Source organism: Idiotropiscis lumnitzeri, chromosome 8, assembly GCF_059441095.1.
Source record: "Idiotropiscis lumnitzeri isolate Australia: NSW breed Sydney's pygmy pipehorse chromosome 8, RoL_Ilum_1.0, whole genome shotgun sequence".
Taxonomy (NCBI): Eukaryota; Metazoa; Chordata; class Actinopteri; order Syngnathiformes; family Syngnathidae; genus Idiotropiscis; species Idiotropiscis lumnitzeri.
This window is the reverse complement of record NC_142398.1, coordinates 18,221,281-18,248,292: the sequence shown is the minus strand read 5'-3', so window position 1 is coordinate 18,248,292 and position 27,012 is coordinate 18,221,281. Positions and strand designations below refer to the sequence as shown.

Sequence of the window (27,012 nt, the reverse complement as noted above, 5' to 3'; positions counted from 1 at the left end):
ATATATATATATATATATATATATATATATATATATATATATATATATATTTATATATATATATATATTGGACAACCCTGATTTAGGGTGATTATTAGATGCGTTTTAGGTGGGTTGCTTTTTACCGGAAAAGGTATTGTTTGGTTATCACGTCGTGCTTGACAGGCTGGTCCCACCATCCCACACCGCCACAACAGCTGGGGGAGGATTTCCGAGCCGTCACAGCGAAGATGGTGGCAGCTTCAGGCGTGTGGATGTTCCGTACGCCCGGATAACACGCAAAGCAGCCACGAGAGTGTCTTGCCCGGATAGATAAAACCCGCGTTTTCGTTTTAGCCCCAGCGAGAGGGTTGTAAAAAAAAAAGAAAAAAGAAAAAAAAGGGAGGTGACAAGCGGCTCACTGAAGAGGACACACGCACGCCTGGGCGAGCACTCCAAAGCGTGTTAGACGGACACACACATGCACACAAACTAGTGCCATCTCGACTCCGAGGAGTTGGTTCCGATAAGAAGTCTGCTTTCTGTACTTGGCTGCTTTTGGATCGTTTTCACAAGGATACGCGCGAGGGTTTCCTCCTGTTTGCTCTGGGGATTTTTCACTTCTTCTTCGCCCAGGGGGATGTGAAGGGAGGAAATCGAGCTTCAAATAACTGCAGTTCTCACTGGGTCCCCTCTCTAAACGCAGGAAATTCGGCCTGGGGAAAAAACTTTTTTTTTTTCTGGATGGGCTCTGAGGCTGACGTTTTTGCACGACTCGAATTTATAGTACATTTTTACCCTAACCACACCTCTCTGGAATTCAACGCCGCTGGATATACGGAGAAAAGTGTTCAAATGTTAAATCCTGCGTTGTGTTGTTACTATCGCAGAGCTTTGATCATCACTATTTATAGAGCCGCCTCGACCCAGGCTGTTCCTCGTATCTTGTATGTTTTGCCAACTGCGCGCAACAAGTTGCAGTCACTCCCAGCTGAGGCAAAGCGACGCTAATTTGGGCCAGTGGTTGGTATTTTTCTGTGCTTCTCTTTTCGGATTACGCTCTCGGGATAGCACATTCCTCTCCCAACCCGCTTTGGAAGGTAGAGGGGGGGGGATACACGGAGGAGATCCGGAGCGGGAGTTCAGGAAAGGACGGGGCTGGATCTGTGGGAATAGGCCTGCCTGTCTGCCAGGCCTCGTATACGAGCTGGATTCTGGTCATGGATTGGGCTCCGAAATCTCGCTGTCAAGAAGATTTATAAGACTAAAGATGGAAGGAATGAATGCACGGAAATTCAATTGTTCGACACGCTGCTTGAGAAGGAATGCAGAAGGTAAAGTTGCCTGATTCAGAAACAAAACCTATTGTTTTATATTTAGAAGGTTGGACTAATTATTTTTGAATTTATTTTGGAATCTTTACAGCACGTCACATTTTCCCAACTTTTCGTCAGGCTGCTACAGAGGTGGAGTTTTTAAGAGGCTACTGGACGGAGTGAAAGTTAAGTTTTGTACACATCACCAACTGTTGACAGCCTACATCTGGATGCGCTTTTGCAACGAAGCCATGGATTATCAATGTTGGAGACGCACTGATTAGTGACTGTTTTTCTGCCGTGGAGGAACTTGGTCTGAAACAGATGCCGAGTGATGCTTGTAATGTGAGTGGTGCCGCAAATCCAGGGTCTCATCATGAGCAGCTCCATAAACTGGAACGGTGCGAGTGAGTGTTTCAGGTTCTGTGTGCGGAGCAAAGACGTCTGTGACTCATGCTCAGCACTGTATGTGTGATTATTCCAGCGAAAACACCGTTGTGCCCCCCCCCCCCTCCTTCCCCGCCCCTCCCTGTCCTTCCCACCCAAGAGTGCCACATGTGAACACGCAGCGCCCACGCAACACATCTAATTGCCTGAGCACCATCCAAAGCTATTAATATTTAACTCCACTCCTTTCCCGCCTCAATATGGCCACGCTGCAACAACATCGGCAGCTTCTCATGCACGCCACAGAAGTGAGCTGCAATTCCAACAGGGATGGTGATGTGACCGTACGGATTACTAACAGTACGCTGACGCCACACGTGCAACAGCATGAGCCGCTTCGGCCTGCCACCAGTGTCGGAGGAGCCAGAGGCAATGAGGACAGAAATAAAATGAACCCTAACCTCCACAAATACAGTATTTCCTCCAGCTGCAGCTCGGCAGACTCCAGACTGGCTACGACCTCCGCAACAAGGGCGAACAGGAAGGCACCACCACTGTTTGAGCGCTCTGCTGCCCAATTCTGGGACCCCAAGTTTGACTCCCCCATCCTGGAAGAGGCGTGCCAAGAGAGGTGCTTTCCTCAGACTCAGCGGCGTTTTCGATATGTCCTGTTTTACCTGGCGGTGGCATCTGTGCTCTGGGCCATTTACTTTAGCGTCAATAGCGACCGCTGCCACCCCATGACGTTCCTAGCCCCCACCGCCTCCTTTTTGGTCCTCCTAGCTCTCCTCTTCTTGTTCACCTTAACGCATTACTACACACAACTGTACAACCAAACGTCGTTGCTCCTCATTGCAGTCACCTTCGCCATCACTTTGGCCCCACAGATTCAGACTGCCGGCTACACGGAGCTGGAGTGGGTTCACCATGCAAATGCTTCGTACCATTTTCCAGACTTGCATCTATCCCCTTGTATCTCCCCAGTGGCTACATTTTCTTTGTGTATCGAGGTCCTCTTGTTGTTATACAGCGTTCTCCATGTGCGTCTGTATGCCTCCGTGATGCTGGGGTTTTTATATTCGATATTATTTGAGGCATTAGGGTGGCTGCCACTGCTTCACAAAAGCTATGATTCGACTGAACGGGGGGCACATTTGGGGAGTTCCAGCTCCAAGTGGGAAACGGAAACTCTCCAATGGTTAGGTCCAGCCAAAGCGCTGCTCCACTTGTGTGTCCACGTCATCGGTATCCACTTGTTCATTATGTCAGAGGTGCGCTCCCGCAGCACCTTCCTCAAAGTGGGCCAGGCGATCATGCATGGAAAGGACCTTGGGGTAGAGAAAGCCTTGAAGGAGCGTATGATCCACTCGGTCATGCCTCGACGTGTCGCAGACGAGCTAATGAAGCAGGGTGACGACGAGGGCGGCGGGAGTGAGAACTGTAGCAAGCGTTATTCTTCTGGTACCTGCTCTGCCTCAGCTGTTTCCGTGGGCACTGGAGGAGGTGTTGGTGGAGCTTCGCCATCGCAAAATTCCACAAGTCCCAAGAACTACCCACATAACAACCACAAACGCAAGAAGACCTCCATCCCACGAGGGCAGATCATCTTTCGACCTTTCAACATGAAACGTATGGAACCTGTTAGCATCCTTTTTGCCGACATTGTGGGCTTCACTAAAATGTCTGCCAATAAATCCGCGCCAGCCTTAGTCGGTCTTCTCAACGATCTCTTCGGGCGCTTTGACAGCCTCTGTGAACTAACCTGTTGCGAGAAGATCAGCACACTGGGTGATTGCTATTACTGCGTCGCAGGTTGCCCTGACCCAAGACCCGACCATGCCTACTGCTGTGTGGAGATGGGTCTCGGTATGATCCAGGCCATCGAACAATTTTGCCAGGAGACATGCGAGACTGTCAGTATGCGTGTTGGCGTTCATACCGGCACTGTTCTGTGCGGGATTCTCGGAATGAAGCGTTTCAAGTTTGACGTCTGGTCGAATGATGTCAATTTGGCCAATTTGATGGAGCAGCTCGGCGTGGCAGGAAAGGTCCATCTGTCGGAAGCCACTGCTCAGTTCCTGGATGATCGTTACCAGCGGGAGGATGGACAAGTGGTGGAGCGAGCCGGAGAGAGTGTGGTGGAGAAACTGAAGGGTGAGTAAATGTTTACCTCTTATTTACTTGGGATACACTTTCAAAGGATGAGGGTTTAATATCTAATTGTCTCATTTGAACCTTGGTCCAAGGGTTGAGTCGGGTCTTTACCGCATTGAAGTTTGTTATCTGACTAGTTTGTTCACCAGATCAGCAAGCAATCATGATGATGAGATCAAGCGATTGGAGCACCCGTAATAGGCTCGTTCTGGATTACGTTGGTGGAATTAGTGTCGTGGCTAAAGAAAAAAAAATTAATTTACCTTATTTTCCAATGTACAAGCTGCTACTTTTTTCCCTAGATTTTGAACCATGCTGCTAGTACAAGGGTGTGGCTTTTCTGCAGATTTTTTCTTTCACCAGTAGGGGGCGCTATATAGTTCAGAAAATACGGTAAATAAAACTCGAAATAAACAAATGACTCACACATACAACGACATACCATCTGTGGTTGTCGAGTTAAATGAGATTTCTTTTATCTCCTTCACAATGTCCTCTTTGACCTGGTTGTCCAAGGTCAGAATGGCTGTTTGGGAAATCTGTATTTTTGTCGGCAATTCGTACTGCCTATTAGTCTGCAGTTATGATAAAAGTGAAAGAATGATTACAATGTGTATGTTCACATTGGTATTATTGTCATTATTGTTGACAGTGCATTTAAAAAAAAAATAGTCCTCTGAAATATAGATCTTTTTAAATATGCCAGAACTGTACAGTGACAGGCCCCAAAAATGTAAAAAAGAAAAAAAAATGTAATGTTCTTCCAGACGATGTTATTGACGTAAGGAGGCAAGCATTACAATAGTGTAATACAGTAAAAATATATTTTTTCATCACAAGTCCAAAACTGACAGCTGTCATTAGTCAGCTTGGATAAGAATCAGCTCACAGAGTGCTCTTAAAAAAATGGATGAATGGATGGATAATGTTGATAGATCTTACACATGCGTGTGTGTGTGTGTGTGTGTGTGTGTTTTCACAACAATGCGGCATCCATCAATCTATATTAAAAGAAAATGTGTATGATGAAGTCATACTTGTTGTTTTTTCTCCCATTGTGGCTTTGCTGACTTGCGTATCTCGTTTCTTATTCCTCTTATTCTACATAAGCCTGTTCTTTTTATTCAATTGTATGTTAAAAGGAAACTGCAGATGCGAACAAATGACATGAATCACAGGCAGAAAATGAACATTTTTGATAAAAAAAAAAAAAATTTTCATGGATATGCACACAGATTAATTGTACACACACAAAGCATTTTATATTTATTCGCTCGTGTAAACAGGTGCATGCCCGCATGTGCTTTAGTGCCCACATAGGTCCATTTTTGTGTACCGTACCTTTTATAGCGGGAAGTCCATGCCCCTCCAGCAGGTTAGTCTGTGCTACCTCAAACGTGTCACCTAAATATGCAATAGCAAGTGACAAAGTACTGGAGATGGATGGATACAGCTTCAATTGTAACGAGGCCAGTCCTCCCTTCTGCTTGTAATATTTCATTCCCGTTAACTCCTTCACTTCTGAAATTGCCTACCTTTCCAAATAATTTGTTTTAGACGTTAGCTCAAAAGTGGATTTGTGTAATAGTAGGATCTATTATTTGTACGACAATCCACATTAATGGAAAAAAAAAACGTACATTTGTTTGGCAAAATAGAATAAAACAATGAAAATGGCTCATAATAGCTGAATTTAAGTGCTGCTGCTGTTAATAACAGGATACAAATTCAGTGGTACACGATATTACATTGAATAAGAAATTCAAGAAAACAAGGTGGTCTAATAATGTTTTTCAATGACCGTGTGATCTTACAGTCTGATGTAATATAAAGTAAGGGCTTAGAGTCATGTGATAATGCTGAAAAGCAAATTTGCGTGCCAACTGCACAAGTGTGATAAGAGTTGTCGTGATGCGCCATCATCTGAACAAGTGGCAGCATGTAGATATTAAACAGAAGTGGTCCGAGAATGGACCCGTGCGGAACCCTGCATGTCATATTTGTTCACTGAGACTCATGACTGCCAAATAAGACTAAGTAGTCTCTGTCTTGCCAATTTATCAGAGTGTCAATGAGACACACACACTTTATGTTACGGTAAATTATAGACCTTCAAACAACATTCTGTTTCTTACACTCTAAGCTTGGTTATGACATTGTCACTGAGTCGGCGTGAGATTTGACCGACGTGCCACAGATTGGGAATGACTGGCATATACCATAATGATGGGAAAATGAAGCTTCAAATTTGCCTCATGAACCAGTTGTTGTATTTTTGTGTCCTCCAGATGGCACTGTTGGTTTAAATAAAGGGTTTAAAAAATGCCAAGTCAGTGTGATTTCAGGGCAATGTTGAACAGAGAGTGCCATCTACAGGAGTCCAAAAATACTACAACTGGTTCATGAAGCAGATTTGAAGCTTCATTTACCCATCACTAATATACTTTACACTGAACGCACATATTGCATTGTACTTGAGTGATGTTGTGTTAAATGTTCACTCTGAATAATGTATGTAAAGTCACCACAAGCTTGTTTATTAATTGATGAGTTTCCCTTCCACTCGTTTACACAGTCCTTGTAAGAGAAATATAGTAATATTAAAATGGTTGTGTCACTTGTATCGGGGAAAAATGAATGCAGTTGTGTTTATAATTGCCCTTATTCTGCTTTCAGTACTGCAAAAATCTGTAAATGATGAGGTTGTGCTCTGGAATTTGCAAGGCACGATAAAATGACTCGCTTAAGTTGCACTAGACAGGTGTTTTATTTATTTATTTATTTATTTATTTATTGAGCTATGGTTCATTTTAGAGGTTGTATTATGTCAACATTTTCACCGGCTGCGCATCGTACATCCGATCATGAAATCAGACATGCTCATTTTTCCGATGATGAATGGGGTGGTACCTTTACACTCGAGCCATGACGACTGTCTGTCGGGTTTGTCGAAATGGGTTGGAAAAATACCCCAAAGTGAATTGTGCTTGTTGTTTTGCGGTAGCCTTGAAAGAACAGTTTAAAATAGTTATTTAACGTTTTTGTAAAAAGCAGATTCTTGTTTCTTATAGTTATGGCGACCCCTAGACCACCTGTTTTCGTGGTCGTTAAAATTGGTTGACCAAAACATGTCAGGGAAGGGATTCTGAAGAGTATTAGACAAAGATGGGTGTTAATAATCTGCTGTGTTCTGTGGAAAGACAGACGACTGAGTCATTAGAACGAACCAGAGGGAGGAAGAAAGGGAGAACAAGTTGCATATCTTCTGGTCATGACCTTTTCTCATGGAGTTCCCATAGTCTATGTTAGGGGAGCTCGGGGAGTTTTTTTTCTTTCTCCTCGTGTCTTGAGAGGACACTTTATGTCTCATCCGAGACAGTTGCATTAGACGTTCACAAGGAGTTGCCATAATTTCAGAGAATTCTCATGCGTGTTTGCAGGATTACTAGACCTTTCCTGGCGAAGTACCTCAGGAGAAATGGCAAAGTTGGTCATTTCTCACTCGAGCGCTGCCCTTCTGCCGCAGAACACGAGAGGCTCTTATTGTGAAGTGTATCACTTACGTGCATTGAACAGCTGTGTGTATGTGTGTGTTTATGAGCGTGACGTCGATGGCGTGTGTCACCACATCTCTCAAGACACCACACGCTACGTCCGAGTGTTGTCATTCCTTGGACGTTTTGATGTCTTTGATCGCTGCCAACTGTTGATATAAAAGTGAGAGTGTTTGTGTATTCGATCGCAGCTCCGACCAAAGTCCATTTTGAAATCTGTTTCCAGGCATTCTTTTTCAATAGATAATCCGTACAAGTTACTGACTGTACCTTAACAAAAAAATAAATAAATTAAATACCGTATATTTTCCGGACGATAAGACGCTACTTTTTTCCTAGATTTTGAACCGTGCGGCTAATATGACGGTGCAGCTTTTCTGTGGGGTTTTCTTCCACCGGTAGGGGCGCTCTATGCTTAAAAAAAATACGCTAAATAAATCTTGATATATTTTTTGTTTTTTCATTTATTTTTATTTATTTCTTTTTTTCAATTATTTTTATTTATAGATTTATTTTCCCCTCTCTTGGGTCTTTTCTGTTTTAATTAGCAAAGTTGTTTCCATGTTGAAAGGCACTGTTTTAACAATCTGCTTCTGTACCTTTATGTGCATTCACAGTACAAAATCATTCTGTAGTGATGGGAAAATGAAGCTTCAAATATGCTTCATGAAGCAGTTGTAGTATTTTTGCACTCCTGTAGATGACGCTCTCTGTTCAACATTGGGATGAAAGCACACTGACTTGCCATTTTTTAAATCCTTTATTTAAACCAACAGTGTCTAGAGGAGTCAAAAAATCCAACAACTGGTTCATGAAACATCTTGAAGCTTCATTTTCCCGTCACTATCATTCTGTACATGCAGTAAACAAGTAATTTTTTTCAACATAGAAAACTGTGGCTTATAGCCTGGTGCGCCTTGTATATCTGTTTTTCTTTCGTTTTCCAACATAGCGTTGCGGCGGCTTATATGTGGGTGCGGTGCGTCTTATAGCCCGGAACATACCTTGAATTAAATGATTTTAAAATATAGGGAGGGAATAAAAAAATATCTCTCATTATATGGCTGTGGTTCTCAAATTGGGGGTCTTGACATTTTAAAATACATTCAAAAAGTAGCATCATTGGAAAAAGAAAAGCGTTAAGTCACAGCCGTTGCCTCATTACCACCAAGAATGACAAAGATCCTCAATGAAGCGTAAGGGATCGAATCGTCTTTTTATGAGAAACGTGGACCAGATGTAATACGGGTGACGTTGCTGATAATTGGTTGTTTCTTTGAATTGAATTAACTTGGATAGTTTGGGATCTGCAGAGCTTTTACCGTACATGTTGCACATCAGTAAACATGACAAAAGCCACAGCCTTACCAGATTGAATCAAATCGTAATCCCACTGACCCAAACTGAATCAAATCAATTCATCCCATTTCAAAATCGATAAATCGAATCATAAATCAAATCTTGTTGAATCGTCTTTTGGGGAGATGATGTCTTTTAATTCGCTCCTTACTGACTCTTTGGAAATTTATTCACATGGTATATGGGAGGTCCGAAGGAGAGGGAGATCTCACTGAACCATCTGCACTGAAAGAAAATCAAAAAGAGGAATGGAAGGGTATTTGAAGGAGTATCATGTGAGAGTCTCATCCCACGGTTCCATCGGCGTGTCCAAATATGGATCTGGTATTGCACAAGCCCCTGTTCTCAAGACCTGCCACCGACTGGGCAGAAAACTGGCGGGTAGGAAAGGGAGGGGAGTTGAAAAAACAAGACCTAAGGGAGAAGGGTTAACTTTAAAGGAAGACATGAAAAATGAGAGTGTAGCTCCGGCACTAATATAAAGATAGGCCGTGCGAGGTGATGATGGATGTCAGCTTGGCAAGACAACAGAGAGTTTTCTGGGGATGAAGGTTAGCGCGATACAGTAGATAAGGTAAAGTTGGACGATTGTAAGGCCAAGTCTGTGAAGAAAGAAAGCAAGTTGAAATCTATTTTTGGTCTCGGTGCTGTTTACTCTCGGTTCCAGGCAGCAAGAGGAAAGTAAAGAATGACAAAAACTTTGGTGAGCGCAGTCAGAGAGTTTAGCCATGAATTGCGTGTTCCTTAATTTGCAACAACAGTTGTTTTTTTTTGTTTGTTTTTTTTTTTTTTAAATACACTTTGTTGCTTGAACCTTCACAATAATCTTTTTAAATCAAGGGCTATGCATTTATCTTACTCTAGACAGATAGGAAGAACAAGCTGAATTCTTTTTCCATCCGGAGTCAGTATTGCTGGTCAAAGTCCTTTTAATAGAAAGGAGTTTGTATTATGTTGTAGGTGGATGGACAAATACCATATTTTCCGGACTATAAGCTTCGACTTTTCCTAAATTTTGAACCATGCGGCTAATACAACGATGCGGCTTTTCTGTGGATTTTTCTTTTACCGGCTCTATAGTCCAGAAAATACGCTAAATAAATGTAGTTTTTTTTTCTTTTGCGTCTGTTCGGTTTTAATTAGAAAAGTTGTTGCCGTGTTAAAAGGCACTGTTTTAACAATTTATGTACCTTTTATGTGCATTCACAGTACAAAATCGTTCTGTACATGCAGAAAACAACTCATTTTTTCAACATAGAAAACGGCGGCTTATAGCCTGGGTGCGGCTTGTATTTATTTATTTATTTATTTTTTTCAAAAAGGGCTGCTGCGGCTTATATACAGGTGCGCCTTCTGTCCCAGAAAATTGCCTTTGCTGTGTATCCGAATGGATAGACAGATGCTAGCAGGGACAAACACGATTCAGTTGTGCTAGTTCAAGGAATGAAAGTTGCATAGGATATCATCAATATGTTCCCAAATGTTTTGCAGTCATTTTCTACTTTTACACACCGGCCGACTTAAACGAGACGCGTGGAGGCCGAAAATGGCCAAAGGAAAGTGCTATTTTGACCTTGAACATATGGCAAGGCACTGCATAAACAGTATATTTCCAAACAAATTTGGATGCTGAAGAAGTTCCCGCCACTTTCCATACTCGATTATATGGAATGCAATTCCAAATTTGACAAATTTTGTCCGCCTCAGCGGCTCAAGCTCAAATATGAACTCAAACAACAACACATTTCTCATTTCCAATTTGTTTCAGTGCAAGTGCGATATGTGCACGGATGCTAGTCAGAAGTTAGAGCGTGTGCGATAGAATAGTGTTTTTCTGAGGTGCGTGTCCATGGTGTTTATGATCTTCGGGTGTGCATGTGGAATTTCACGGCACAGTTATGCTTCCCCCTCCATTCATTCTTTTCTTCATTCATTCATTTCTTCAGTCATTCAAGATAGCGTTTTATGAACGTCAGTGTGTGTGCGTGTGTGTGCATGAAAGATCATTTTTTAATAAGTGTGGGGGGGGGTGTAATGGTGCAATATTGCTCTCCTTGAAATGAGTCATAAAAGGAAATGTCAGTTTTGTCCGTCTGTGTGTATGTGCGTGCACGTGTGGGTTAGAAAATGACATTTATTTAGTGAGACAGGCAGATGATGCATATTTCCTGAAGATGGGTGTCTTTTGTCTAGTCATCTTAGTCCGCGTGCGATATCCCACTTTGCATACACAACAAAACAACTTAAGTCATGGCTTTTACACTTTTCTTTTGTATTGCTTTGACTTCATATCATAAGTTTTTGTGTGATTATAAGCGCCTTGCTTTGAAAATAACCTCTTATTTTGTATTAAAAAATTCCGAGAGAGTTATACGTCCGCAGAGAGGCAAAGATTAATCGGAGAAGTAAAGATTAAAGACTCGAAGGGTAAAGATCAAAAGATGCAGGCTTCTCCTCATCACTGTGAAAATCTGGTAGAATAGCCAACATTTGTGCTCACGTAAGAAAAATGTTACTTTACAATAATAGGACTCAAGTAAAAGTAAAAAGTAGTCCTCCAAATAATTACTTGAGTAATTATTGTCACTATCTTCCAATGTTAATTTTTTTCATCAGCGCAAAAAGAATAATTTATTTATTTATGTGCAAATTGTCTCACAATGTAACTGTAATTAAAACAATAATGGCAAAAATCTTTAAAATATAAAAAAAAAAACTTTTTCATCAGCCACTCTTTGTCATTTTGGCGAGCCGACAAATACTCTATGCAGTCATGTGACTGGAAGTAATAAAATAAATAAATAGATTGATTTTAAATTAGCAAACTGAATGCAGATTTATGCAATGGAGTAGAAGTATTATTTGATACATGATACATTAATTAAAAGTAAAAAGTACGCTATATCAAAACTACTCGAGTAAATACAACTCAAACCAAAATGTACTTGATGAAATGTAACAAATTGAATCTTGGGTGTTATTGTGTATTTCTGAACATCGGATAGTGATCACAACACTTTTACAAGTTTAAGTGCATAACTGTCTTATGAATTGACATGTTTCATGGCAAGGCGAGGCAAGGCAGGTTTATTTATATAGCACATTTCATGCACACGGCAACTCGATGTCTTTTACACCAATAAAGACACAACCCTTCTGTTTACGCACACAATCTGAAGCAACACAAAGAAAAATAAAAAAATATCTTACAAAAAAATTCATAAATAATTATATTAACCCATTCACTGCCATTGACGGATATAGGTGCCAAAAATTGCATTTATTTTACCTGGGTTGGCAGAGAATGAGTGAACACAATTTAAACACATTAACCAAAATCTTTAAAAACATTTAAAAGTAAAGTGTGAGAAAAGGCCTCAAAGCCGGAGAATGTCTGCCCGGTCGACTCGACTTGCTGTCGACGATAAAATGACTTTAGTCACGCATCAGGACAAATTTTACTTCGGAGGACAAATAAGCAGGACAAACAACTGAGGTAAAAGTACGTCACGCTCTGCATTGGTTCTGCAATCAAACGTTTATTTTGCTGTGAGCGTGTGTTTGCAAAATAGCACCAGTTTACACAATATCAATATAATATGGCTTGAATGATTTTTTTCTAAATGGTCATGATGCTATCTAGAAAATGTGATGCGTCGTGACTAACCACACACTCAAACCAACACACACATGCAAACACATTTTCTTTCACCTTGTTTGTTATAGTAAAAATGTAGCAAATATACTCTAGTACACAAATGGTTCCATGAGCACACCCACTCAGCATCAGACTGACGCACATGCTACCACATGTGGATCCACAGAACGTTTCTCACATTTAAACAGGCCGACTCTTAATCAAATATGTTTCATTTGACTACAATTATTAGATTTACAACGGGGAAATATAATGTATATAAGCCTCTTTCTGGAAAAAAAAAGGAAAAAAATAATAAAAAATAATAATAATAAAATTTAAAAAACCAAAAACAAACAACAACAACAAAAAAAGAAAAACGACATACAAGCCGCACCAGGCTATAAGCCGCAATTTTCTATGTTGAAAAAAAAAAGTTATTTACTGCATGTACAGAACGATTTTGTACTGTGAATGCACATAAAGGTACATGTTGAAACAGTTCCTTTTAACACGGCAACAACTTTGCTAATTAAAACAGAACAAAGCCAAGAGAAAAAAAAAATCGAGATTTATTTTGCGTATTTTTTCCAACTATAGAGCGCCCCCTACTGGTGAAAGAAAAATCCACAGAAAAGCTGCACTGTTGTATGAGCCGCATGGTTCAAAATCTAGGAAAAAAGTAGTGGCTTATAGTCCGGAAAATAATACAAATTTTTGTTTGGGTTAAAAAGTAAAAAGGAATCAAGTGAAGTGCACACTATACATTTTGCAGAAAATAATCAAATGTCCAAAGGCACGCTATATAAAAAAAAGTGATTTTTAAACGTACACATGACTTCAGGTCAAATTGAAGTTGAGTCTGCTTGCCAAGTAAGCGTCAAGTGAAAATCAGCAACTTCAAGTCCAAGTCACATGACTCGAGTCACACCACCTCCGCTGTCGGCCATTAACGCCAAAAAATGTTTTCACATCTCAGTCCATTTTTCTTAATGAGCACAAAAGCTCTTTTCTTCCTTCCTTCGAATACAACTTTTTGGTTTGAAAAGCGCCGCCCACTTAGTGCTGTGAGTGCCGACTCGCAGATTGTGTGTGTGGCTCGGTTATTGCCACTCTTACAATAGCGGTACTAAAAAAAATGGTTACATTGTGTAATATCAAGCTCTTACTGTTCCATTTGGCAAGATCAATGTTCCCTTTCCAAATCCAATCTTTCTCAGCTGATATAGATCAGCTGAAAATCATGTGAATTCCCGCATGCCAACATGCATCACATTGAGATGTTTGAGCCCAAAGGCCATCGAGTTGGGCTGGTAGCGTGTATTTGGACAGGCTGATACGGCTCTAATCCGCTGTTTGCGTATTCCCTTGTTGGTCCTCCAGTGGTGTGAACGTGAGCTGTGGGATGATGTGTAAACAGAGTTGGGGAAACAAGCAGTGTTGCATTACCACATGCTTGTCACGCCTGGTTTGAGGGTTTAAGTATACACTAGAACCACAAATGTTGCATCAAAGGATTCCAATACAGTACCTGTAGTCTTTCATGTCAAATTACGTGAAATAATTTTTTTGTTTCTTGCTGAATCTCCCCAGGGTTGAACACTTACCTGATCTCAGGAAGGAAGTTCGGACACGATGAGCATTGTGGTTGTTCTCAGCTGGGAAGTGACTTTGTCGGGATGAGCGTGCCCGCCGGGACACAGTGCCGTGCTCCTGAAATCATCCACGGGGGTGTCCAAGCTGCTGAACTTCTGTTGCCGAACCAACCACCAGACAAGACTGGGGTAGGTCACAATAAAAAAAAAAAAAATTGTAGAAATGTGTTCATTTCATCAATACCATTCACTGGCTAGGAGGTGGATCGATTCAAGTTTGCTAAATTGATATGAAATTGCAAGTGCGAGTATTGCAATGCATTTAAGAATTCATATTTTTATTCACCCCTAATTATATTGAAATGAAAGTATACCTTTTCCACAACTGCTAGGTACCAGTTAACATCTAAAGCAGGGGTGGGCAAAATTTTTGATTGGCAGGCCACAATGGGTTCTAAAATTTGACAGAGGAGATGAATGGAGTGTTTTGGTAACCACACCTCATTGGAGAAAAAAAATACATTCAATTTTAAATGAACGTGAACAAAATCATGACAACAATATATATATGTCTATGAAAACCCACACTATTTAGATAATAAAACATTAACAAGGTTTATTCATTAAATTTTTTTCAAGTTGGGCGGGCCGGATTAAAACGTTAAACGGGCCGCATGGGGCCCCCGGGCCGTAGTTTGCCCACACCGATCTCAACAATGTGCCAAATGTTTGTAATTTGGAAGGCCCAGTGCGAACTTGTTTTGTTCTGAGATGATGTGCTAAAGATGTACAGACAATATTGTACAGTGTTTGAATTTGGCTTTGCATGATATACAAATTAATTTTTGAAGTAAATAAAACACTGAGTTAACTCAGTTAAAATATTTAATGGTGTTAATTTTTTTTTTTAATTAATCCTGAGTTAACGCTTTAATTTTGACAGCCCTAAATACGACATGTCCTTATGACCAACACTGACCAAAAGTAAACAGTCATGAAGCCGAATCATTCACATGACGTTAACTTTTTCTCTTCTCCAGCAACCGTGCGCTTCCCACCTTGAGGTCGCGTCTTCAGTGGCAGAACAGGGTGATGAAGGGACTGTGCTAAACGGCTGCCAGGATGAGCGCAAGATTAGCAGCGCTAAGGTGCCGCACTCGCACAAACCCGCTATATCTGCAACAGTGAATGTATCCGTCACTCCTTCAAGACTATCATGCCCATGTCTTTGTCGTCTGTCTCCAGTTCCTTCCTGGTAACAGTCTCAGGACGGCCAACGGCCTCCTGAGCCCCCCATTGGATGATCCGGTGAGGGCAAGTCAGAGCTCTTTGTGCGACATGCTCCAAGAGAAAGAGAAGAAGACTAGCACAAGCACAATGACCGGAGCCAGCGTTGCCATGACGGTTGGCGCTGGACCACCGAGTACAGGCATGGAGCACTCTGCTCTTATTCAGCTGCGTGCCAAGAACTTTCGAGAAAAGAGCGACGCCCACTTTGTCGATGTGATCAGAGAGGACAGGTGAGCAAGTGGAATTTCTCAACCGTCGATGCCAGCGTGGCATGACTTAAATTGCATGGTGGAATGTTCTTAATCAATGTCAGTATTCTGCGCTTCTAATAGTGTAACTTTAGGAAAATAAGGTCAGGCTTGGAGAAGTGATGGGTAAATGAAGCTTGAAATCTGCTTCATGAACCAGTTGTAGTATTTTTGGTCTACTGTTAGATGGCACTCTCTTGACATTTTTTAAATTCTTTATTAAAACCAACAGTGCCATCTAGAGGAGTCAAAAAATACAACAACTGGTTCATGTAACATTTTGAAGCTTCATTTTCCCATCACTAGGAAGAAGTGATCTTATTTCTTGCCGTGCTACCCGGTAGCAGGCACACTTTTCATGAAAGAAATATCCAATTGCAAACATATTACTATTCCAAAATCGATTTGATTTGATACACTTGGGCCCGATTCGATTTTCGATTCACTTTGATTGATTTTCGATGTCTATGAAATGGAAAATCGATTAAAATCAATAAACCTCTTTTTTTTTTTTTTTTAAGCTAACCGTATTATTCACTATGCTAATTACATGATAGGTGGTAATTACATTTTGTGTTTTAAATAATTTTGGTGGTGTTGTCTCGGATATATACACAACCTAGTTGGTATTTCTCTCCTGTTTCCAGTCTGATGAAGGATTATTTTTTCAAACCACCCATCAACAAGCTCAGCCTCAACTTTCTCGACCGACCCCTGGAGACAGCCTATCGCAGCAGCTACAAGGACGAGGTGCAAACACATCACATCACACATCACACGCATCATTTTCCGAGACATGGAGAAAAGCTGTGAAATTGTGTCACTATTAAATATCGTCTCCTCATGCAAGTTTTCCCTTTTTTTTTTAAATTGGCACCTGAAACAACATATGTAGCTTTTAAACCTGATGCTTATACGTTTACTCCAACATTCAGAATATTTCAGTAATTATCACCACGTAAAAAGTGTGCCACTAATGTTTAGCAATAATCAAACTGTTAAAGAAAAAAAAAATAGCTCATCATACATGTTTTGTTCACAAGCTTAATGCTAAAACGTATAAAAAACTAAATTTAAGTGTTCGTGGTTAGCTTCGACTGTTGCAGTTTCAGAAACCTATCAGCAACGTATATTTAACAACGTATTACGTATACGCTTATATTCTTTGTCATCTGTGAAAAGGACAAATATAGCATTTGGGTCACTCTCAGTTATAGTCGAAGTGGATTCTGCGGTACTGCCTCCTGGTGGCCAAAGTGGGCACAGCACATGGAATTGAATTGCAGCATTAAATCATAATGCACAGTTCAATTCTTTACATTCTATTTAATTATGTTATTACAGTTTAATAACATAGTAACATATTCAATTTATGAAGCATAGTATAATAGAATATTTGCTTAAAAAAATTGGAGATTGGCTGGTACACATTAATGCAATTTGCATTCATTTCAATGGGAAAAGATGATTTGAGATCTGAGTGTTTTGAATTACAAGTAATTTTCAGCTAACATACTTGAAGACAGATATGTTTTATAAACAAAGTATTTCAATATTCATAAAGGTGATATACAGAACGGAAGCAAATGTGATGATTGATGCAATGAGGCTTTCAGAGTTAAGCTATTATTCACTTGTCTCACTCTTCTCCCTTAGGTGAAAAATCAGGTCCAAGAACAGACCTTTGCCAGCTGCACGTTCAGCTCTTTCCTTGACGTTCTTCTGAGCTGTTTTGTCTTCTTGGCCCTCACCCTGGCCTGTTTCCTTCCCCCGCTGGTGAGCTCAGCCACTGCCGGTCCCCCATCTTCTGCATCACTTGCTGTGGCCTCCCTGGCTGGCTTGTTGGAGCTGGCCTCCTTGGTTCTCTCAATACGGTAAGCTCACTTAAATGCAGTCGATCAGGGGTCAACGACGAGATGCCCGCAGGTACCGGGTTGTCCCCAAGGACCTCATAAGCAGCTTGCGGGGCTGTTCTAAAAATAAGTCACGAATAATGGGCTACTTCTTTTTTAAGAATGTTGGAGAGAATATAAACACTTTGATATATTCATCAGTCAGTTATTTGCTCAACACCAGCCTCCACCATCAACGTAAAGCATTTGTGAGTGACGGGGTGAATCACTGCTAGCGTGCAAGATCAGTCATTTGGGCTCGACATCTGCTGTATTGCAATGCTAATTTCATGAATATTAAGAACTTTTCTCAATGTCAGCCGCCTGGGTTTCAGTAAATGGCAAAAATTATTAAATGTCCTTTACGTGTATTCACATCAATTTGCAACTGTTTGCCAGCCAATGGCAGGCCACACAAAGACAAACAACCACCGCGCTCACACTCATACCTAGGGACAATTTAATAATAATAATAATAACAATAACAATAATAATAATTATAATTATAATAATAATGCACTGCACATCAATAAAAGCAATTAAAAGCAAACTGCTCAAAGTAAGAAAAAAATATAATAAAATAAAATAGTAATAATAATAATCAATCAAATAAATAAATAAATAAATACAAAAATAAATAAATAAAATAGAGAAGAATAATCAAAATGATGTGGTTCTGTCAGAGTGAGTATGCGATCTTAAAGAGGTGGGTTTTGAGTTTAGTAAAATCTTAGCTTCAAACAGTCTTTACCAAAAGGTTTGTTTTTATCCTCAACAAATATTCTACCTTTTCTGTGGATGAGCCTGACAATCGCGTTTCCTCTCCTGTAGCATGGCCTTCTATCTGGAGGAAGTGATGAACTGTACCCGCTCCTTGCTGCTGGTGGTATCTGGCTGGGCTGCTCGTCACATGATCGGCGCCGTGTTGGTCTCTCTACCGGCCGTTTCCGTCTTGTCCCACCTGACCTCCGGTGTTCAGCTACCTCTTCAGGTAAACCAGGGTGATCTAAAAAGCATCACAGCAGGGAGGAAAGAGAGGTAATATATCTCGCGATGTATAAAACGGCGTCCAATCACCACCAAAATGCAAATGCAGTGATCACCTCCACAAAATCCAAAATACCGCGGCGACACCCCCTCACTTAGTGTTGTCGGTGTGTAAGTTCACATAACACAGACACTTAAGGCACGTGACCAACATTTTACAGCAACCTGAGTTACACAAAATATGTAACACGTCAGAATTTAAATAATGACAAGAATTCCAAAATGGGAAGAGGCGTTTTTGGGGAGTGTAGACTTTATAGTATAGTGACTAGTGATAGACCGATTATCGGCCGGCCTTATTTTTATTTATTTTATTTTTTTTATTTTCAAGGCCGATTAATTAAAAGATGGCTCATTTTGGTTCGCTGCAGCACACTTCTCTCCCTCTCTCTGCTGTGCTGGTGGCCCTGCCTGCAGAAGCAGATTGGCCCGCCCACTGCACCATCTGATTGTTTCCTTGTGCAGTGGGAAGCAGCCAATCAGCAGTAAGCCGCCTGTTTGCTTTTTCACCTCGAGTCACACGCACCACAACAGATTTGGCAGAAATTCTAATGAATGTCAGTCGACTACAACTCATAACTAATAGAAAACGATTTGCCGTAGTAAACGCTGAACCTGGGAGCTCTTTCAAGAGGTTACTCGTCGTTGACGTTGAATTCCTTGCCCCCCCCCTTCCTCTCTTCCTCTAGCTGACAATGTTCTTGTGCTGTGCCACAATCATCGCCATCATCCAGTATTGCAACTTCTGTCAACTCAGCTTTTGGATGCGTTCGGTCTTGGCCACTGCTTCTGGGATGGCCATGTTGCTGTTGCTTTACAGCCCCTCGCACAGGTACAGCTGCAAACTTGTATGCTTGTGACAATTGGATCACACCTATCACGCTATCATTTCTGCTCATTTATTTTTTGTGAGTTTTGATATAAAAGCATAGAATGTTTCTTTCTTGAAGTCTTAACAGTTTTTCTCCTAATCTTATATTATGTTCTTATATTATATTATTATAATTCTATATTGTATTATTAGTGTCCTAGTTTATTTAGACAAACAACGTGTGAGGGTTACATGACTGCATTTCTGATTGACAACTCTTTGTCTCTTACAGCTCCAGTAATAACAACTTACCAGTTCATGGGTGAGTGTCTCCATGGGAACAGAGGTGTCTGATGGACGAGTGACATTTCCAGGGTCAACAGGCGCCATGGCTTGCTTTTTACCGTTTTTATAACTGTAGCTTTCAGCTGTCTTATTATTCTGCTCAAGCCCTCGAGCCTTATCACGCTCCCGGTGCGCCAGCAGTAATTGCTGCTAAATGTCACTTGTATTGGTAATGACACATAGAGCCTGCACTGTTGATCTACCCAACACGTCCCTATTGGTGTTATGTGACACTTGAGATTTTTGTGTTTCTGTCTTTTCACAAGAGTAGGGGGGGGGATCAGTGATGATGATCTATAAAATGCTCATGAAGATGATATGACAAACAAAAAGAAATCCTCACTCTTTGTTTTTTAGTTTTGACAATTAACTATTATAAAATGCTTCCTAAATCAGTACCTTATAGTAGTGATGGGGAAAATGAAGCTTCAAATTTGCTTCATGAACCAGGTGTTATATTTTTGTGTCCTCTAGATGGCACTGTTGGTTTAAAGGGTTTAAAAAATGGCAAGTCAGTGTTCTTTCAGTCCAATGTTGAACAGAGAGTGCCATCTACAGGAGTCCAAAAATACTACAACTGGTTCATGAAGCACATTTGAAGCTTCATTTACCCATCACTACCTTATAGCATTTAAAAGTGTCACAAAGAACATATGTGGGACTTGATATTAAATTGGATTTTATACAACCGTATTTTCCGGACAATAAGCCGCTACTTTTTTCCTAGATTTTGAACGATGCGGCTAATACAATAGTGCGGCTTTTCTGTGGATTTTTCTTTCACCGGTAGGGGCGCTCTATAGTTCAGAAAATACGCTATATAAATCTCGATTTATTTATTTATTTTTTTCATCTTGGGTCTGTTCTGTTTTGATTAGTTGTTGCCGTGTTAAAAGGCACTGTTTTAACAATCTGTTTTCTTTTTTTTTTCCATAAAAGCAGCTTATATGCAGGGGCGCCTTATAGTTCGGGAAATACGATCAATAAATTGTGCTCTGTGGGTCTATATTTAATTCCTCCTTTACTCCTCGCAAGTCTTCTTACAAACTTTATCCATGTTGATGACGTGTATATGATTTCCATGTATTTTGCCCCTCAGATCGAACGTCTCCATATCACGAAATGTTGGGTCGACCTCACAATCCGACCATGACACTCTTCTAAGCCCTCATGACCTTTTGGTGCCTGAAGCGGTTCTTGCCTTCTTCCTGCTTCTTCTCCTTGTGTGGTTTCTAAACCGTGAGTTTGAGGTCAGCTACCGTTTGCATTACCATGGCAACGTGGAGGCTGACAAGCACCGCTCCAAGATTCAGACGATGCGGGACCAGGCGGAGTGGTTACTTGGCAACATAATCCCCATCCATGTTGCTGACCATCTTAAGGTTTTTGTCCAAAATGTCACACAAAAATGTTTGCACGTTGACTGATTGTTTTATCGCTCTTTTTTTAAAGTCCATAACATAACACTTGGAAGTACAAACTCCTGATACTTAGTTTAATTGTCCCCAGGTAACACAGAGCTACTCCAAAAACCATGACAGCGTGGGCGTGATCTTTGCCAGTATTGTAAACTTCAGCGAGTTCTATGAGGAGAGCTACGAGGGAGGGAAAGAGTGCTACCGTGTCCTCAATGAGCTCATCGGAGATTTTGACGAACTCCTCCGAAAACCCGAATTCAAGAGCGTGGAAAAAATCAAGACAATCGGCGCCACCTACATGGCGGCATCTGGCCTGAATGTCCAGCAACTGGCGGAGAATGAAGAGGATTCCCCGCACGCTCACCTGAGGGCGCTCTTTAACTTTGCCCTGGAGATGATGGGCGTACTGGATGACTTCAATAAGAACTTGCTGGGCTTCGGTTTTAAGCTCCGCATCGGATTCAACCACGGGCCTCTGACGGCGGGGGTGATCGGCACCACTAAGCTGCTTTACGACATCTGGGGAGACACGGTCAACATTGCCAGCCGCATGGACTCCACTGGTGTGGAGTGTCGGGTGCAGGTGAGCGAAGAAAGCCACGCTGTGCTCAGCGCCATGGGTTTGGAGTTTGACTATAGAGGTACTGTGAATGTGAAGGGAAAAGGCCAAATGAGGACCTTTTTGTTCCCTAATAAAGGGGAGTGTATGTGCCAAGATCAACAGGAGCTCCCTGCCAGAGTCGGACCCTCGCCAGAGCCATCACTGACATACGCTATAGCAGCGGTTGCCCAGGCAACAGTCCCCCAGCCTCCCTCCGCTCCGTCCATACATCCACCACACTTACCATGCGCAGTAAGACCCAAGACCATCTCGGTTTCATCCGCAGAAGCAGGAAAGGAAGGCTATAGGGACCCTTCACACCAAGTTGGGGAATCATCCACCAAAGACCATCACTTCTTTCGCACCACCTCTGACCCTGTAGCCTCAGAAGGTGCGCAAGTGGAGCCTCAGATGCAGTCAAGTGGGGAGTATATCGGCGAGGACGCAGATGAGCTAACAAGACTCAATGAGGAGTTTTACGCCCGCCTCTGATCCTCCTAATCTCCCATCCCAATTTTTTTTTTTTGTCCCGCTGCTTCCCCCAGCTGCTATCACTCCAGGGCTGGTTGCCGGTCCAGGCAATATGTCCGTTCCTCTTGGCAAGTCATGAAGAAGAGGAAAAGGGTTGAGGTAAAAGAGGAAAAATCGCTACGTACATTAAATGGAATTTAATGTTGCAGTAGACTGAACCTGTGTTGAGCACAGTCGAGAAGAAAGATGACGGGCAAAAGGGGCAAAACCATATTTTCTTGGTATTATTTTTTTTTTTCTTTTTTTTTTTTTATTCACATTGTTATTAAGTGCCTTCAGGACTAGAACAGAACAAATATGAATACCGAACAAAGTTTTAACAATCTTTGTGTGTGTTTTTAGCACATAACATGTAGACTGCCGGACACTCTGTGGTTTCTTACACGACACTTTTATTTTCAGTGCAAAAAAAAATAGCGATAGTTGTGCCATATCATTCTAACTTGATCTCAAGCTTTCTTAAGGGAAAATGATTTTAGAGTCATAATAATAGGTGCCAATGCAGCATTACAGGCTGAGCAGGGAGCTACGAGAAGAATGAGGGAATTACATGAAGCAGTGTTAACTTTTTCGATGTATTCTACTTTGACATGAGGGCTTTATACAGTATTCACTTGTGCTCACGTTTGAAGAGAATATGTTATGAACAGACTGCATAGATTTGATGATGTTGGAAATGCGCATTTAAAGGGGACGTCAACCCCCCAAAAAATTATTTACAATAATATGTTGTATGGAGCCCCACTGGTCGAAACACGACATTCTGATTGATATTTCATTTGTGGAATATGAGTTAAAGAGGAAAATCCACCCGTTTTTGCACATCTCAGTCGGCGGCCATTTTGTCACTGACTGTCAACTGAAAATGACATAACAGTTGCTCAGGGTAAAAACCAATCATGGCTCATCTTCAAAACAGGTGAGCCGTGATTAATATATTTACGTGAGCACTGAGCGACTGTGACGTCGGTCACTTTCAATCGACAAAGTGACAAAATGGCCGCCCCCGGAGATGGCTAAAAATGTGTGGATTTTGCTGCCTAACTCATATTAGACAAACACAATGCTGCGTTTAGACTAGCGTAGGTCCATAAAACATATTGTAAAGAACATTTTTGGGTTGACTTCCCATTTAAGCACAGGTCTTGCACAATGTTTTTTTTTTCCTCGACCACTTGTTTTTAGAAGTGAAATAGCTCAATCGAAATGTATTTGCTCTCACAAAGAAAAATCAAAAGCACAAAATAAAATCTTGTAACATTTAAATGAGGGCAAAAAGGGAGATCGTCACAAATGGCAGGAAGGCACTTTAACTCGACTTGATACTGTGACCCACGAGCTTTCATATGGGCATGAAATACTTCCCTTTTTTTTGGCCTGTAAAATGGTTCATTTCAAGTTTAATTGATGTCGAAAGGTAACTGTCACACAACAAACTCCACTTATTTGCAAGCTGACTAAATTTGAAAAAGAAATCTGAATTATAACAAATTGCATCAAGTGTATGCGGTGAACATTAAACAGTTATCTGCTCGTGCTAACAAAAGTGCATTTTATTGGAAAGGTTTGGATTGGATTGGAGTGGAGTCGTAAGTAGTGATGGGTAAATGAAGCTTCAAATCTGCTTCATGAACCAGTTGTAGTTTTTGTGGACTCCTGTAGATGGCACTCTCTGTTCAACATTGAGCTGTAAGCAGACAGACTTGCCATTTTTTAAACCCTTTATTTAAACCAACAGTGCCATCTTGAGGACACAGAAATACAACAACTGGTTCATGAAGCCAATTTGAAGCTTCATTTTCCCATCACTACTTACGACTCCACTCTAATCCAATCCAAACCTCGTAAGTACATCAAGTGAGGGACAATCACTGTGTAGACAACGATTGTTCACATTGGCCAATCAAAGCACAGAACAGTCATTTATTGCCTTAGAAGGGGGGGGGGGAATAACACGGTCAGTTCGCCTGTTATATTTATTCAATATTTCAAGTGTTTTCTCTTTTGTTATTCTGTGCGATTGTTGTTATCGTGTGGGACACAGCCTTTTGATTGGGGCTCGGGGGGGCCTCTACTGTATCAATCGACTTCATATTGTGCCACTTTAATCGTGTGATCTTTAGGTGCGTCATAGCCTAAAATGAGTTGATTGTTTTGTGGTGCCTAAAGGTATGAGTGCGTTTGTGAGGAGCTTGCTTTTCTGAATGTTTGCTCGAATGCTGACAATAGATGGTTGTATGTTCAGAGGGGAAACTTGCTTTTTGTGCAAAATGTATCTACATTTCTTGTGATAATTGAGGGGTTTTACCATTTTTTTTTTCACCCTGCATTAACTGCCTGCCTCGGTTACCGCGATGGCATCTGTTATCAAATGAAGCACTTGTTTTCTTTTATGCGTGAGAGAGTTTTCCTCCAAGTCAATAATGCAGATATAATCGCAGAAACGAGGCACAAAAGGAAATCAATCTGCCACAGGGCCACTGTTCAACTGATTGCAGCGCATTGGGCAATAGCAGGCATTGATAAAGAGGGTCATTACATCCATGGTGTCTGACAGTCGTTGTCGACGCCAAATAGGGGTTACAACAAATGCACCCTCCCCAAAAATAGTTATGCTTTTAATTCCATGCAAATGTATCTTCAAGAAAAATACAGAAATTAATTTTGTGTATTTAACTTGCATAATAACAATTGAGTGGAAGCAAGTTAATCCGGAAATAATCATTTAAATCACTGCTTGTCATCAATATAAATTATTTAAAAATTTTCAGATAATTCATTTTATTCAGTACCTTTGCCCATGCGCCCTCCAAACTGTACTACTAGTGCCTTCTGAACAAAATACTATATAGGCTACATCAGTGTCACCTCATTGAGGAGGAGATGCAATAGTTCGAGTCACACAAAGTGCTTTATAGGTTGGAAGCCTCATCTACTTATTTTCTCACGGTCAACTTTTAGCCCTTCGATACTGCGATCAAGCAAAATGAGAATATCATCTTACAGGGCATCAGTTTAATTACAGATACAGTGCTGCAACAGGTTTCTTGAGTTTTCGTGAAGAAGCCTGTTTAAAAAAAAATGCTTTTCAAATATTATCAGATAGTTGGTAAATCTGTTATATGTAATAAAGTGTAATTACATTTCAGGACAGAAAACAAGAGAGCAAGTTGGAATGACCCCTCCAATAGAAGTTGCTGTCTTTTTTTACTCTCTCTACATTTTTCTGCTTTATTTTATGGCTGTAAAGGTGTTACTATTAGGTCACGAGCAAATATGGGGCGGGATAATTACAAAGCGAATCTTCAGCATCTTGACACCTTGCTAGATACAAAATGGGTTTAATTGGATTTTGCCCTCCCCTGTGTTCATTTCAGCGTCGCTCATTTGATAAATGCTTTGAATGAGAGAATGTATTGAATAACTCAGCAAACATTGCAACACAGAGGTCACATCCCCCAGTTTTGCCTCATTTAAAGGACATTATTGATTAATAGCGTGTATTGCAAGAGCTGTTTTGTGGAAAAAGTAAAGTGGCCTTTGTTTAATCCCCGCCATCACCTCCCTTCCTCCAAAAAAACAAACAAAAAAAAAACACTTGTTGCATTGAACACACCAATAAACCATCACTTTTTGTTGGGCCAGCAAAATAAGGAACATGCAAAAATCAGCATTTTGCCAGCACAAACCAATGCAACAACACAATCTCAATCTGTCAAATGAATGTGAATAATTAACCCTTAAATTCAGTAGGGTTTTTTTTAATACACTGGGGCAAAAAATTAGATCTGTTGGACAACAATGCTTTTTCCTTCATATGTTGGTTTAATGCTCATGAGATGTATTATGGATGTTTTGTGCACATTATCCTATATCAACACATCATCATTATCTGTACACATTTTGCACAAAGCACTCAATGTTTGTACATATGCAATCATTTTGTCACGTGATTATTTTTATACATGAGCATGTGTTCGATTTCTGCCATAAAACTATGAAAAAGAGATGCCTATTCTCACAACTGATGCAATGCGTGCCTATTTGAGTGTGAATGTTATGATTTTCATTACTCTTTATTTTTCAGTATGATCGAAATAAACCTGCAAGCAGACTAAATTGTTGTGAACCATATCAAGATGTTTGTCAATTACGAGCATTGCAAATTTGTTTTCAAGTGTTTTATGATTATCCCAAAAACTGTTTTTTTTTTTTTTTTCATGTGACCTTAGAGTGTGTATAAAACTGTTTGGCCAATTGGCTAACTGCCTGAGTTTTATGAGCTTAGTGATTCTTGCTGTTGACTCTTTGCAGCAAAATAAGGAGAGGTTGGACAGTTGGGTTATTTCTGCGCCAGAAACATTATTACTGTAAAATCAAAATTCAGTATGCCTCCATAATATACAGTACAGCATTTCCATGCTGAACATATTGGATAAGGGACTGAAGAGATCTGTGCCGAGATGCAGCAGCATGAACCCGAAATGCTCTATAATCTCTTTAAACATTGAAAAGTTGGACATTCAAAGATTTAAAACTCAAATCAAGTCCTCCTGTAAACTTATAGTGCATTTTGCTTCCTGCAATTTCACCTCAAAGGTGAATAGCCCAAACTTTGTGAGTAGTATAATGTTTTCAAATTACATTTTTTAACAACACTTGAACTCAAGCCAAGACAAAATAGTAAGAGGGACGCGCAGACAAGTGGAAACTTTCCGGCCAATTAAGGATCTAGGTAATGACTTGCAGTACCGTATTTTTTTTTGACAATACTGCAGCGCCGCCCGTGGCCAAATTGGGTAGTGTTTGCAAGTAGGGCGTGATTGCGCGGCCCCTCCCCCTTCACAG

The 27,012-nt window shown here is 40.8% G+C and overlaps 1 protein-coding gene across 2 annotated transcripts; it reads left to right on the top strand.

Annotated features, from left to right (window-relative positions):
* The first annotated feature begins 221 nt into the window (after positions 1-221).
* adcy9a (adenylate cyclase 9a) lies at positions 222-26,429 on the top strand. 2 transcript variants are annotated; one of them, XM_088303066.1, is made up of 12 exons: positions 222-1,313; positions 1,405-3,836; positions 13,980-14,170; positions 15,022-15,129; positions 15,227-15,501; positions 16,167-16,269; positions 17,176-17,393; positions 18,243-18,402; positions 19,148-19,290; positions 19,562-19,591; positions 20,714-20,996; positions 21,124-26,429. In XM_088303066.1, the coding sequence occupies exons 2-12, from the start codon at positions 1,943-1,945 to the stop codon at positions 22,123-22,125; spliced, it is 4,407 nt and encodes a 1,468-aa protein (XP_088159192.1). In that variant the 5' UTR covers positions 222-1,313; positions 1,405-1,942; the 3' UTR covers positions 22,126-26,429. The 2 variants fall into 2 exon arrangements, with proteins under 2 accessions (XP_088159192.1, XP_088159193.1); XM_088303067.1 differs by having other exon boundaries at positions 222-3,836.
* Positions 26,430-27,012: the final 583 nt, after the last annotated feature.